The sequence below is a fragment of the Notamacropus eugenii genome, chromosome 2, assembly GCF_028372415.1.
Source record: "Notamacropus eugenii isolate mMacEug1 chromosome 2, mMacEug1.pri_v2, whole genome shotgun sequence".
Lineage (NCBI taxonomy): Eukaryota > Metazoa > Chordata > Mammalia > Diprotodontia > Macropodidae > Notamacropus > Notamacropus eugenii.
The window spans coordinates 478,694,918-478,710,514 of record NC_092873.1 but is presented as its reverse complement, the minus strand read 5'-3'; the positions used below and the strand labels follow the sequence as shown (position 1 = coordinate 478,710,514).

Below are 15,597 nucleotides of genomic sequence, written 5' to 3'. Positions count from 1 at the left end.
CTTCCTGATCCCCAAAGTACTAACCAGGAACAGAAATTGCAACTGAGGCCAACCCACCTTTGTAAATGCCTCCTCTACAACGTGCATTTAGCCTGCATCTGCTTCACAGTCTTGCTAGGATGTTTCCCTAGCAAGTCATCATGATTCTCCCAGAGGCAAGCTCCCTCACCTGGCACTCTGCACACACACCAGATCCTTGTCCCAACTAGAAAGCAGCACTGCACAATGCAAAAGTCACTGACTCAGAAGTCATGAAGGACCTTGGTTCAAATCTCTCTTCTGATACTACTTGTGTGGCCATAGGAAAGTCATTTAAGATCCTTGGGCCTAAGTTTTCTCACCTGTAAAATGAAGGGGTTGGACAAGTCGGCCTCTGAGTTCTAGTTCTACTATCCCCTGACCCCCCCCCCCTTTCATAGGAAGCCCTTCCCGATCTCTCTTAATTCTAACGCCTTCCTTCTGTAGATGATTTCCTTTTTATCCTTCATGTAGCTTATTTGTACAAAGTTGTTTGTATGTTCTCTCTCCTGTTAGATTACGGGCTCCTTGAAGACACAGATAGTTTGTTTTTTTACCTTTTACCTTTTTTACCTTTTCTTTTACCTTTACCTCAGTGCTTGGTATAGTATCTGGCTTATTAACTGCCTGCCTGATCCTCCAGCCAGGCATGTATAAAAAGACCAGAAGGTTTTAGTAAGCTGGAAGCTCCAGCTTGAAGCTGTATGAGAACTGCATCATGTGGACACTCCTTTATAAACTTCAGAGGGTGGTTAATACATGTGTGGTGATAGAGATGATTCTGCTGTAGAAAAAAAATGCTATTGCCATCTTTGGCTACAGAAATAAAATTTAGCGTTTAGAATATGCTACATGCTGACCAGCCATATCACACACAATATGTTTAGTTCTGAGCCTTATGCTTTAGGGAGGATATTAACAAACTGGCTACTGGGAAGGGGAGAATATTGGAAACCATGTCACATGAGCATCATTTAAGGAAACTTGGGGCGGTTAGCCCAATGAGGAGACAATTACAATTCAATCAAATATTCAGTCAGTCATCAAGCCTTTATTAATTAAGCACTTACTACATACTAGATACTTTGCTAAGCTCTAGGGATATGAAGGAAGGCAGAAGACAGTCTTTGCTCTTGAGGGGCTCACAGACTAACGAGGAGGCAACATGCAAACAACAATGTACAAACAAGATATACATAGGATAAATTGGAGATGATCTCAGAAAAAAAGTACTAAAAATAAGGGGAATCAGGCAAAGTTTCTTGTAGAAGGTGGGATTTTAGCCTGGACTTGAAAGAAAACCAGTGAAGTAAGCAGGCAAAGATGAGGAAAGAAAGCATTTCAGATATGGGTAATAGCCTGTGAAAATACTCAGCGTTGGAGCAGGGGAGGAAGGAAATATACAACTTAGGTAAACAGAGGTTATTACAGCTAGTAAGGCACATGGGTCACAGCTAATAAGTAACTGAGGCTGGATTTGAACTCTGATATTCCTGATGGTGGGTCTAGTACTCTATCTGCTTCACCATCTAACCAGCTCTAGGTACCAGAAGGAATGTCTTGTACATGGAACAAGGTCAGTGTCACTGGATCTCAGAGTATAGGAAAGGAGAGTAAAGTGCAAAAAGACTAGAAAGGCAGAAAGGGGACTGGTTATAAAGGACTTCTTAACAATGAGAGGTCTCATAAACTGCAAAGAGTTGCCTCAGTAGACGATTCATTCCCTTTTACTAGAGTCTTTGAAATCACAAGTTGAGGAAGAAAGGAAAGGAAGGGAGGGAGGAAGGGAGGGAAGGAGGAATGGAAAGAAAGAAAAAGAAACAGAGGGAGGGAAAGAGGAAAGGAAGGAAGAGATATAAAGATAGAAGGAAGGAAAGAAAGCATAAGTTCCTCACTGGAATCTTATGGAATCTCCTCTATCAACTCTAAATTGCAAATCAATTTCCAGCTTGAGGTCTTGAAACAGGGGAGGAAAACAGATCTTTCCAGAGCAGAATACAAGGAGATTTAACCACAAGCTTAGTGTCAACTTAACTTGATGCTCTTTGCCTCGTCTATCTTCCCCTGGGGATTATCAATTCCCCATTCCCCTGCTGATGACCCAGAGATATACATACCTCCTTCAGGATGTTCATAAACAATGCTTCTATCTCCTTTTGCTTTTTTATTCCACTCATTTTACAAGCCTCCCGTGTCATGGGGAACTAGAAATAAAGCAGGTAGTGTACTGAGTTTAGTGGAAATGCATTTAGGAAAAGCAATTCCAAGGCTCAATGCATCGAGGTCCTTCCATGACCTCTCCCTCCATTAGAATAAAATAATTTTGTGCCCTTTATCAAAATTTAGAAAAGGGATGAGAAGAGTTTTTGAAAAAGTAAGTCATCAAGATAGATCATTTTAATGTTGTAGGAGGAATTTCTCATCCTCTCCACCCCACTCTCTCCCCATCTTTCCCAAGAAAGTGGGTTTAGGGCCAGGGAGGACTGGAAGACCTGCTCCCCTCTAGACACATCCTGGCCATGAAGGCAGTAAGAATAAGGATGAAACAAAGGATGTGGATTCAGAAGGGAAATCAACAGGAATGATGGGCAAAACAACATGATGTTTCAAAACAAAACAAAATTGGCATTTGCCTAATTACCTGAACATGAAAAATGTCATTGAGGATGCAATACAATGCTTCATCCAAATAGTTCTTGACTTTTTCCTCCAGATTGTGTTGTCTCTCCTTGTAATGTTTGCAGGTATCAAGGCCCAAGACACTGGCCATGAGTAACTGAATGGTGTAGAAGTACTGATGGATGCTAACCTTAGTCAATCCTATAGCGATGACCCTGCATGTTAGAAAGTCAAAGGTCTAATTATAATTCTTGGTAGGTTTCTTTTGGGAATGATAGGGGAGAAGGGTCATGGAAACCTTTTAATTAAAGAGACCTACTATGCTTCTAGTGTATTCTCTCTCTTTCTCTCTCTCTCTCTCTCTCTCTCTCTCTCTCTCTCTCTCTGTATGTGTGTGTGTGTGTGTGTGTGTGTGTGTGTGTATCTGTGTGTGTGTAGGTATATATGTTTGTATGCCATCTCCCCTAGTAGATTGTGAGCTCCTTTTGGGCAAGGATTGTCTTTTGCCTCTTTTTGTATTCCCAAGCACTTGACAGTGTTCAACACATAGTAGGTGCTTTATAAATGTTCATTGATTGATATTATCTGTACATGTCCTCTGAATCTGAGTGAAGTCTTTCTTGTCACTTATTTTGACTTGCTATATAATTCAATGTCTCATGCTTTGAACTAACACATCCTCTGGTCATCCACATCCACTTTGTACCTTAAATTTTGGGGTAGTGAGCTAGAGTGGGGCACATGCGAGAAACAAGTCTAGGCTGAAAATTTCAGTTTCTTCTCTAGTTCATTTGGCTCCTGTATCCAATTGGAGACCACATCCTAATAAGCCTTTCTTCTTTAGGTCTCTGTTTTTTTCTTTGCATCACACCTTGCCCTGCTTCCTCTCCCTCTGCCCCTCGCAGTAGTCTTTGACTGCCTCACAGCTGAGCTATGACAGGAGTTTCACAAGTCTATACACCTCCTTGTTTTCACTCTCAGACCTCCCCCTCAATGCCTGATAGGTAAAGCTGCCCTCATGTCAGAAATCTTCATTAGAAACTGTCAGGGGGGAGGATTTGCCCAGAAGAAATCCAGCTACAATTCAAGTCCCTAAAACATGGAAGTTGAGTCTTGTCTTTCTGGGACTCTTCAGCAGCACCTAGAACAATATCTTAGGGGCTTAATAAACAATCTCATTGCTGACTGATTAACCAAAATACTGGCTGGACCTGGCTTTGGGGAATCCCTGTCCCTGTTGCTTTTGCATTTCACAGAATGTAAAGTATCCCACTGAATCACCCCTACAGAGGGAGATAAAAGGTTGCCATAGGACTTGGGAAAGGGCTCAGAATTTGGAGATGGGAGATCTAAGTTTGAATCCCAACGCTATTGGTATAAAATGAGGTGAGTCATTCACCTTTCTAGGCCTCAGTCTACTTAACTGCAAACCGGTGAGGGTTGGGGGCAGGTTTGAGCTAGGTGCATAGTAAGCTCCTTACCAGCTCCAAAATGTTATGATTAGAAAGCCTCCATTTTGCAAATATGTTCTGCTCCAGCTCACACTTCTGGGTGTCTAGACACCAGTTCAGGTTGAGACAGGGACTCTCATAGGAAATAAAAATGACCAGAGAAGTAGAAGAGAAAGACAAATGTGTTGCTAAGAGGACACAGAAAGTTTGTTTCCTGCAAGTTTCCCAAGGTAGTTTTGAGGACACTGACCTGTGGTCTTCAGCTTGTGCCAGATAACCTAGTTCACTAACTAACTGGCTTTTTCCATATCCTGTTACACCTTCGAACATTAGAACTTGGCTGCTTTTTGACAGCATAAACTCCTTCATATTCTGCAGAAACATTCTGATCTCCTTATTGCGCCCTATTAGAAGATATGAAATAGAACAGGAAATCTCAATCAAAGCAAAGGAAGATGGTCTTTTTTATTGGTGCCTAAAATGGTCCATGCTGATGCCATGGCTTTCTATTTATGTCCATTTTAATATTTATAATAACTTTCTCTGGAAGAAGCTGAGAACATTATCAGGAAAAAAAACCTAATTACATAGAACCTACAATATATCCATGGAAAATTCATGTTACCTCTTGGAGTATTGGTTTCTGCATCTGTAAAATGGGTATACCATATTTTAACTACTTACCACATGGGAATTTGTGTTGAAAGCCCTCTAGAAACCTTAAAATATGGGTATTTATAAGCATGAATAGTTACAATCTTCTTCCTCCTCATTATTGTTATTTCTACTACCTATAAAGAAATTATGCCACCAGGTTCCTTATTCCCCCAGAGATAATGTCAGAGAAGTTTCTCAACAGCTATGAGAAGTTATAATTCATGGTTCAAAACAAAGGGAAAATGAAACACTGAGGAAAATACAATAATAGATGTGGAGCCAAGAATGGAACCTAGGTATGTAATTTTTTTTTTAAAAAGTGAGGTCAAAAATGGGCAGCCAGGTCATTGAGGAGAAGATACACTCTTCCAGTACAGACCTTGGCAGGGAAATTGGTAATAGTGAGCTTGGAGAAGAAGACTTGAAGAGGCCAAGAGAGTATTCTTTTAAAAGGACGGCATATGGAAGAGAGAATGGATTTCCTTCCCTTGGTGCCAGAGGACCAACAGCAAATATAAGAAAAGCAATTTGGGGTAAATGTAAGGAAAAATGCATTTTCAAGGGGGAAAAAAAAGAAGAAAAAGGATGTGAAGAAGTAAAGAATTCTAACTCAATTCAAGAGTTTGGAGAGTGGAACAATGTGACATGAAAAAGAAAGAGCTATTCAACATTTGGAGACATGTAAAAGATGTGAAGCTCTTTCCATAGAGAAGGAAGCTGGAGACTCTAAACAGCTACTTGCACCCAAGGAATCAAGACATGGACCTCTAGAAGCCACCAGGAGAGAGAGATCATCTATTAAGAGTTAGACGAAGAAGACACAAGTAATGGTCATGGGTTTTGTTGACCTTACAAAAACAGTGAAGAGGTCAGCTGTTTTCCTAGGGCACATACATGATGGAAGACTTCTCAAGATTTGTTAGATCTAATGACTACTACTCACTTTCAGTGGTTCATACGGGAGAAAATAATATTATCCAATTGATGAATGGTCTCAAGAGAAGAAATTCAAGCCACCACTAGCCTTATGGGGAAAAAAATTTTCAAATAATTGATAGAGAAATGTAATTTAAAGCAGCTCTGAGGTTCCATCCCCTACCTATCACATTTGTGAAGCTGATAAAAAAGAAAATGACAAATATTGGAAAGGGCTCCAGGAAAACAGGCACATTTTGGTCATTCTGGAAAATAATCTGGAATTCTGGTCCAAAAGTTACAAAACTGTGTGTAATCTTTAACTCAGGTATTAGGCCTCTATCCCAAAGAGAAAAAAGATAGATTACAAAGGACCTATATGTACAAAAATCCTTATAACTATTCTTCTTTGTGGTTACAAAGATCTGGAAACTAAGGGGTACCCATCAATTGGGGAATGGCTGAACAGGTTATGGCATTTAAATGTAATGAAATACTACTGAATCATGAGAAATGATGAAATGGATGATTTCAGAGAAACCTGGAAGATTTGCATGAACTCAAACCACATGGATATGCTGAAGGGGCACCACACCCTTCAGTTAGGCCCTGTTTCAAAGCATAAGTATGATGTCTCTCTTGAGTTGTCCATTGACTACAGTGGTGGTTGAGCTTTCCCAAAGGAATGAGGTTATGGACGTAAAGCACTTTAGAAACCTTAAAGTGCTACATGAATGGTTATTACCACTTGTAGCTGTCACTGTCATAATAATTCTACAGTAGTCTGGAGATGACTTGGGCAGAGTTCCAAGCAGTGTTTATAGAGTAATTCAGGGGTATGTTGGCAAATGTTCAACAACCTGACTCTTTCTGGGGAAAAAGAATATGGATGTACACATTTTAAAGTTTAAACTGCATTATTAACTCTTTCTTAAATCTAAACAAAAAGCAATAAATCAAGTCCTGATTCGTTGTTCAGTTGTGTCTGACTCTTCATGATCCCATTTGAGGGTTTCAATATCTCTGCAGAGATATTGGAGTGGTTTGGCTTGTTCTTCTCCAGCTCATTTTACAGATGAGGAAACTGAGGTAAACGGAGTTAAGTGACTTGCCTAGGGTCACACAACTAGTAAGTGTCTGAGATCAGATTTGAACTCTGGAAGATGAGTCTTCTGGACTCCAGACCCAGCTTTCTGTGCACTATGGTGCCCCCTATCTGCCCTTGTTCCACATAGCTGTAGTAACTAGTGATTTCTGATGTATAAATACTCACACTAACTTTGTAAAAATGGTTCTTGTAAGCTGCTTAAAGCTGGGTCCAGCATACCCTTGACCTTACCTTAAGCTGACTGTAAACCTAGGCAAGCAGGTGCTTCAGATGGATATCTCGTGTGTGTGTGTGTGTGTGTGTGTGTGTGTGTGTGTGTGTGTTCAACCATTGCCAGAAGGGAAAGGCTAAGAAGTGTCTGTATGGAGGTGACACCAAGATCAGGGTCTTCAGAAGCAGTCACAATGGCAGCAGCTATAGGGATACAAAGGGTCAGTACTGGGGAGGTAGAAAGAGGTCACTAAAAAGTAGATCCTGCTTGTCCTTCAGTCTAAGTGTGCTCAATGGAGATGGAATGTAAAATGGCTAATGAAGACCCTTTAAAAAAATAGTTTCATGCCCCCATGAGGCTTGGATACTAGCTTCCCAGCTGTGGGAGGCCCTGTCATTCTGTAGGGCAACTTGAAACCATATCCAAAGAGTTACCAAACTATACATACCCTTTGCCTCAGCTGTACCGCTACTTGCCCTATGCCTAAAGAAATCAAAGAAAGAGGAAACAGATCTGTAGGCACAAAAATACTTATAGCAATGCTTATTGTGGGGGAATCAAGGGAACATCCTGTTCCTGCAGAATGACTAAACAAATTGTGGTGTATGAATATAATGGAATGTTATTGGGTCACAAGAAATAATGTGATGGACAATTTCAGAGGAAACTGAGCCTCAGGACAGAACAAAGTGGGCAGAATTACCTTTAGAATTCTGATCAATACAATGACAGTAAATGAGTCCAAAGAAATGAAAATAAAGCATGCCACTTACCTCCTGACAGACGGTGATGAATTAAAAATGTAGAAAGAGACACACGTTTTCATGCAGGGCTAATGTAGGGATTTGTTAGCTATGTATTGGGGGATTTGTTGTTGTTTTTAATTTGTTCACTTGGAGTGGAGGAGGGGAAGGAGAGACTAGTTTTTAAAAAAATCCTGTTGCTTAAAAATAAAAATAACAAACTATTAAAAAAAAAATTTAGCCTCCCAACGAATGGTTTGAGTAGTTAGTAAGTTAATAAGTTCTGTTGTAATCACTCTCTTTCTCTCTCAGAGAGAGGCTGGCAATCCCTGAGGGACTGAGGAAGCTTTTTCTAATGCTATTGGCTAGATCCCATTCCAGTATGTTTCCCACATCGTTGGCTTACAGTGCTTAACACCCCACTTCTATTGAACTAATTTACGTTGTTTTAGGCACAGGTCTATAGCTGGCACTCTCTTAGTTCAGGTTCAATGTTGGGTTGAAATGAGGTACTTACAAGGTTACAGTAATATTTAGCTTTTCAGGATGTGACCCCCCACTCATCTGGTCAGTCAGTCATCAGGGTGACTTGCTAGTGGTCTTGGGCATTCACCAAGCTTGAAAAGTGGGGGCTGTACAAGGTTGGGATCTTATATATTCCCAGACCAGGAAGCTGCATCAGAGAATCTGAGGTCAAGCAGGTTGTGCGGGGGAAGGAAGGTATATCAGGGTCAGAGAGACTGTGTCAGGTAACTACTAGTCTTATCATAAATATCAATTAACTTTTAGAAAATTATATTTGCTGAGAAGGCATAGCAAACACAGAAGTTACCAACATTTTCCTCCTGACTCCTAAAGGGCATACTCTCTCCTGTGCCATCTCAGTGCTTGGATAGAGTAGACTCAAATTTAATGTAGCTTCTACATAGCATCTACCTCAACATGTTCACTCCCAAATATGGCACAGCTTCTGGATGTCCTCATCTCAACTACCAGTGAGCTGGGGCCCTGAGGTCATGCAACAGGAACTTCATTTTGGTATATAGGGCCATGAAAGCTGGCATGGACTCTGACTCCCAGAACATGGGTGGTTTGCCCTTCTGACCTTCCAAAGTTCATGAAGCTATAACTGTTGCTAACACTTTTTCACGTAATGGAAGGTCAGGACAAACACAAAGAGGCAAACAACAGGAACTCATATTCACATATTGGATGGGGGTTAGGGGTGGCTCAGGTCCTCTCCTCTTATAGCATTGTTTCTCCTCCAAACAGCACGTGGGTAGGGGAAAATGAAGACAACCTCTCTTTGCCAGTTAGTCCATCTTAACCCACCCCAGTGGCAGCCACTCAGCAGCTCCTCATATGGTTATCAGATGAGAACCAGTTACAGAATGTCTGTGGGGCATGGCATCAGCCCCCTTCCCTTACACTTATGGTTCTTTTTACTTAGCATTCCCTTTCCGATGTTGAAATAAAGGATTTCTTTTCTACCTGATACACATTTGTATGATGGGAACCTTTTGATTTCCCATTTGGGGTGAAATCCTGAATTGGATTGAAAAGTAGAATTCCAATAGTAGGAGTAACAAACTAGTGAAGGAGCTTATTTCCCCTATCAAGAAATGGATCTTGTATACAACTGAAAGGTTGAGTAGAGAAAGTGTGGGTACACGGTGCCTCAGAAGCATCTACCTCAGAAGCATCCTTGTTGAAACAAGGATGAAAAAGAGATTCAAATGCAAAGGAGAGAAATTTAACCTCATAGGAATCACTGACCTGGTAGGACCAAGGATCTTTGAATAAAAGGTATCCATGGGTAGAGAGCATAGCCATATCACTGTTGCTAATTGTTAATTAATATAATTATAATATAGTCCTTGAATCGAAGTAGAAGGAATGTATAAAGGTAGACTTGGAAAAGGTAAGCTTGAATTTACAAAGGGGTGATTTGGAAGAATTGGAAAGGGACTTGAAGAGAAAGAGAAAGAAACCAATGATGAGAAGAGGAGGAGGAAAGACACCATGGTACCAAGGAAAAGTCAAGGGAGCTGGATTCAGGACCTAGGTCAAAATCATGGCTCTGCTATTTGACCTTTGGCAAGTCAACCTGTACACCAGCTTCTTCATCTGTGAAATGAAGGACTGGACTCCATGACAAGTCTAGGACTTGAGCAAACAAAACTTCAGAAAGAGGAGAAAAATAAGGTCAAGGGAACCAAAGGGTGCAAGGAAAAGGAGAAGTGCAGTGGAAGGAAAAATAGAAGGAAAAGAAGTAAAAAAGAATGAGGAATAGGAAAAAAACATCACTCTACTTTGTGGGGATTGGTATAAAGATGGTCTCAAAATCTCTAAATTAATAAGGACTCAGGAATGTGAAAAGATTGTTAATTCTTTCATATTTTATTTTTCCTCCCTAACCAAGGACTCTTCAAATAAACTGGGGATGGGGGAATAAGACAGTCCTTTCTCCAACCCCACATAACCTGTGTACCATGCCTCCCATCCCCACTCAAGAGAGAAAAGATAATTGTACAACCTTGATCATATGATATTCTTCTAGTGATGGATGTTATGTGGATGCAAATCAAGGAAGTCACACTGTTTACCTGCACAGACTCCAATGTTCCAACCAATTTCTAAGGGGAAGGGGAAAAGGAGAAGTTGCCTAAGGGTCTCATGGACAGGGAATTCATCATTTGATGTAGATTTGTCTTAGACATATGAATAAGCAAAAGATAAAAATTAAAATCGTTTTTAGATGACATGTAAGAAAAAAGACCTGTAAGATGATGAAAGCAAAGGTGGGTACAAGACAATGAATTTAAGAGCTTGGCACAGTCTCCAAATGATCATCTTAAACTGTCAAAACTCATGATGAACTGTAGCTGTCAAGAAGAAAGCTAAGGATGGGGAAAAAAAGTTATATTAGGGAAAGCAGAAGACTCAAAAAGAGACCAGACTATTTTTCAAAGACAACGAGATGATGACAGACAATGGAAAATAGAAAATTAGTCAGTTGTTCAACTCATTGTCCTCTGTTTTTCTCTGCCAAGGAGAATAATTTTATAGTCAAAAGGCAGAATAAAAATAACCACTAGGGATTTGGTACCAAAGATAAGTAAAGCAATGGTAAGAGAGCACCCACCTGCCCTTCATAAATTCAGGTCACCTGTCCCTGAGAAAGGGCACCTCAGGATACACAAACACCTGGGAAGTGTGATTGCTGGGGCATGATAATCAATAATCTTCAACGATTGTGGAGAACAAAAGAAATGCCAAAGGATTCAGAAGGACATAAAGACTAAAAGAAATTGAATCTTTAAACTATAGGATTGAGCTTGACTCCAATTCCTGACAAAATTCTAGGGTCCTTAGTGGATATTTAGAAAAGAAAGAAAGCAGTGGCTACGGAGCAGTGGAGCCGTTCCATAAAGACCAGGTCATGCCAAACTAAAAGGTCATCTCCTTTTTGGATAGGTTAATGAGACTACTAGATTGGGGTAATAATACAGATATAGTTTATCTAAATATTAGCAAAGCATCTAATAAGGTTATCACCCTTCCTCCTTCCCTCACTTCATAGAGTGAACAGATCAGCTCTGATTATTTTTTATCTCCAGTGAAGACACTTTTAATTGGTGCTGACTTGAAACTCTGTGTATATATGCCAATGGAGCAATTCCAGACATTCTGGGGGTTTTTTCTACCTCAGCCTTGAGGAGCAAGGATGATCCTGAGAGCTTGAGAGTATTCTCCCTACAAGCCCTCCCTAAAGCTGTGTGGCCATCTAAGCAAGTCTGGGATGGGATTGCATCATGGTTACAGTTCCTTTCCTTTGGTACTGAGCCTTTGGAGATCTCAAAAAACAACTGGCATCTTTGTAGGCACCAGAGCCGGGGTGGGGTGGGGTGGGGGGTATCAGTTACGCCAAACAGTTGCCAGTGACAGCAGCTGCAGTGAGAGAGACAGAGGCTAATCAGCTGAAAGAGAAGTGACTCAGGGAGAAATGGTCAGAAAGGAAAAGAAAAGCCCACATGGCTCTGATTGGTCATTTTCCTTGCCAGAGAAGACTCCCAGCAGAGATGAAAATGTAAACAAGTGAACAAGGAGCCCTCTCGCAAAGTTCCCAAGTTGGCTAACATCTTAGTATCTCAACTGATTGCCATGATGTTATGATTCATAATTGCTTAGCATTCCCTTTTCTGTGTGGGGAATAAAACTATTCCATATCTGATTCTTTTTCATACTCTGGGTACCTTTCTTTCTCCTTTTTCGCTGCTGGGGAGGTCACCTTAGGCTACAGCTCAAAAAAGAATTATCCCGAGGAGTCAGGTAGCCGTCCAATGAAGGCCCTGAGAATCTGCTTGTCACTTTTGAGGAGCCAGGGCAAATATGAACACAGGGCAAACACTGGCAGCTAACGGACAGCAGTTAGTGAAGGTCATTGACCCTCAAGGTGAGCTATTGGACTAGCCAAATCTCTCATGCTCTCCTCTAGGGAAAGACAGAATAACGTGGGCTACACAATATCTAACATCCATGGCAGAGTCCAGACTCAGAGACCTTGACAAACTAGAACCCTGAGCTAAATCTAATGAGATGAAATTTCATAATGATAAAGTCTCACATGAATTTAGAAAGTAAAAGATTTTAGAAACATGGAGAAAGTCTACTTGGAGAAGTTTATGTTGTATTTTTTGGTTTGTTTCTTAGCTTGGTTGAGAAAAGAGGATCAAAGGAAGAGGCAGAACTGCTGCTCTCATTAGGGAAGGGAAGGAGGAATAAACATTGATTGAGTGTGGCAGGAGCTTTACCAACATTACCTCATTTGATCCTCACAACAATCTCAGGATATGGGTGCTATTATTATCATCATCCTCATTTTACAGTTGAGGAAACTGAGGCAGGCAGAGTTTAAGTGACTTGCCTACAGCTCTTAAGTGTCTGAGGCTGGATTTTCTGAACTTAGATCTTTCTGACTTCAGGGTCAGAACCCTTTCTACTATACCACCCAGCTGCCTCTTAGTGGAAAGTGGGAAGCGTGATGTTAATGGGAGACTTCTCTGGCAAGGAAAATGACCTTAGACATGGAAAAGAGAGAGGGAAACTAGCTAATAGTGAGTTGAAACCCTAGGTTAAGCAAGGAGATAAGAGAACAGTGAGTTATCCATCATGAGTTCAAGTAAGTGTCCCCAGCATAACTAAATCCAAGAGTATGTTTAAAAATCTCTGAATGAGCAGGTGGGATTAATGAGCTGCTGTCAGTAACATCTGAAAGATTGTGGAGAATGAGAGGTGTAAAGCAGGAAAGGAAAATAATAGTTTGCATTTACAGACTGCTTTAGGGTTGGGAAAGCACTTTACAAAAAATATGAACTTCATTTGATGCTCTGTGGAAGGCATGTGTTATTATTAGCCTCATTTCACAGATGAGGAAACTGAAGCAAGTAGTGGTCAAGTGACTTGCCCAGGGTCACAAAGCTGTTAAGGGACTCTAGTTCTTCCCGAACCCAGGTTTCCAGCTTGATTCAACCTATCCATTGTACTGCCTAGCTATAAACATCCTGATTTTTTTTGAAGTCTTTTATTTAATTTTTTGAAATTTTATTTTAAGTTCCCAAATGTCTTCCTCCCTCCACTCCCTTCCCTACCCTTTCAAATGTCCTGATTTTCAAGAGAGTTAAGAAAATGGAGTCTGTAAGGTATAAACCAGCAAGCTTGTCTTCAATTCCTGGCAAAATTATAAAATATTAATTAAAATATTAATGGGAGGGTCAGGAAAATCTGAAAAAAGAAAGTAACCACGAAGAACCAGCATAACTTCACCAAGAACACTCCATGCCAGACTGACATCATTTTCTTTTCTGATGGGATTACTAGATTGGTGGAGCATGGAAGAAGCTATAAACTTAGTTTACTTGGATTTCAACAAAGCAGTTGATAAAATTTCTTATACTCTCAGTGTGGAGAAGTATGGGCCCTGAAATCATACCATTAGGTCTCTTTGAAACTGGTTGAATGGACAGGCTCAAAGAGTATTTATTAATGGCCTTATGCCATTGCTAGAGGAAGTCTTTAAGGAAAGGGGTGTTGTAGGTAGGAGAGTGGGTAGAGTACTGGACTTCGAGAGCCTAGGAGACCTGAGTTCAAATCCTTCCTCAGACACTTACTAATTATCTGACCCCAGGCAAGTCTCTTAACCAATTTTGACCTTAATTTCATCTGCAAAACAAAGGGCCCCAGGGCCCTTTCCAACACCAAGTCTATGATCCTGTACCATTTAGCATTTTTATCAATGACTGAAAGGCATCACTGGAGTAATGATCAGATTGGCAGAAGACACAGGTCTTGGACAGACACTAACATGTTACACGGTTCATTTTCAGCGCTCAGATGAAGTGCAAGACACTTTGTTGAAGCCTGTGGATTGAAAGACAGGGAAACAAAGTAGCTAGTCCCTGCTCAAAGAGGGATGCAACATGCACACAGATAATTAAATAGAAGACAATTTGAGGAGGAAAGGAACATTTACAAATGGGGCCGTTAATATTCAAAAACGTAGAATGCTGGGCAAAATCAAAGAAGAGGGAAATTTAATAGTAATAAATGTAAGGTCATAGACTAGATTAAAAAAACAAAACCCAGCTTCAGAAATACATGATGGGAAAAGCATGCCTGAATAGAAGCGGCTCTGAAAAAAAGACCCCCTTGGGGATTTTAATGAACTGCATTCTAGGTGACTCAGTGGATAGAGAGCTAGACTTGGAATCAGGAAGGCCTGAGTTTGAATCCTGCTTCATGCACTTGAGTTATGTAACACTATACAAGTCACTTGTCCTCCTTCCATCCTGGTTTCCTCACCTGTAATAGGTAGATAATTGTTGTTGTATTCGTCCATCGTTGCCGAAGAAGACCATGCCATCAGAGAAATGATAATATGACTTGCACTTGACTTTGTTTTGAGTGAGGGAGGGTTGTGTAGGTCACCAGCCTCACTTCTCCTCCAGAGCCATCTGAATCCAATGACCAGATATTTATCAGGATGAGTGGAGATGACCCAGGATGAGGCAATTGGGTTTAAGTGACTTGCCCAAGGTCACACAGCTAGTGAGTGTCAAGTGTCTGAGGTGAGATTTGAACTCAGGTCCTCCTGACTCCTGCACTGGTGCTCTACTCACTGCACCACCTAGCTGCCCCATTAGGAAGATAATAGCACCTACTTAACAGAGTTGTTGTGATGACAAAATGAAATAAGATGTACAGTGCCTTTAAAATGCTATTACCCTAATTATTACATGAGTCAACAGTATAATACAGCACTCAGTTCTGGTCAGAACTCATCTGGGAGGATTGTGCTTAGTTCCTGGTGACATATTTTAAGAGCTGATGCACAAGCTGAGCAGAATCCAGAGGAAGACAATCAGTATGCTAAAGAGAGGAACTTCATCCTTTGGGGGAACCTTTCGTGACTTGATAAAATACTCAGGAGCCATTTACCTTTCCATCTATCACCCCAGGGGAAATGGATGACATTCTTGGAGATAACTCACTCAATTGCACCATCTAAGTCAAAAGTCTTAGGGAAGCCCAGGCAAAACATAGTCAAGAACTGGAGATTTTAAAATCTAGACTTGAGAAGATTGAGCTGAGACATGTTAACTATCTTGGTCTCCTTGGTTCCACAGGGCAAAACTTGGAGCAAAAAGGGAATTCACATTTCAGCAAAGGAGGTTGAGGTTCAGTATGAGGACAGTGTCCTAATCAACAGAACCATTCAGAAATAAAACTGGCTGCCTTTGGAAGTAGGAAGTTATTTCCCCTTAACTACAAATCTTCAAGAAAAGGCTGTATGACTGTTTAAATATGGAATGTATT

At 40.7% G+C, this 15,597-nt stretch overlaps 1 protein-coding gene across 5 annotated transcripts in view; it reads right to left on the bottom strand.

The window, feature by feature from the left end:
* The window catches only part of ADCY10 (adenylate cyclase 10), a 142,645-nt gene that overhangs the window by 50,963 nt on the left and 76,085 nt on the right, over nucleotides 1-15,597 (bottom strand). For all 5 annotated transcript variants that reach the window (XM_072648724.1, XM_072648722.1, XM_072648723.1 and 2 more), the window contains 3 exons: nucleotides 4,339-4,492; nucleotides 2,660-2,852; nucleotides 2,136-2,222 (listed from right to left, as the gene is read on the bottom strand). In XM_072648724.1, the coding sequence (XP_072504825.1) occupies nucleotides 2,136-2,222; nucleotides 2,660-2,852; nucleotides 4,339-4,492 (434 nt within the window). The remainder of the gene's footprint in view (nucleotides 1-2,135; nucleotides 2,223-2,659; nucleotides 2,853-4,338; nucleotides 4,493-15,597) is intronic.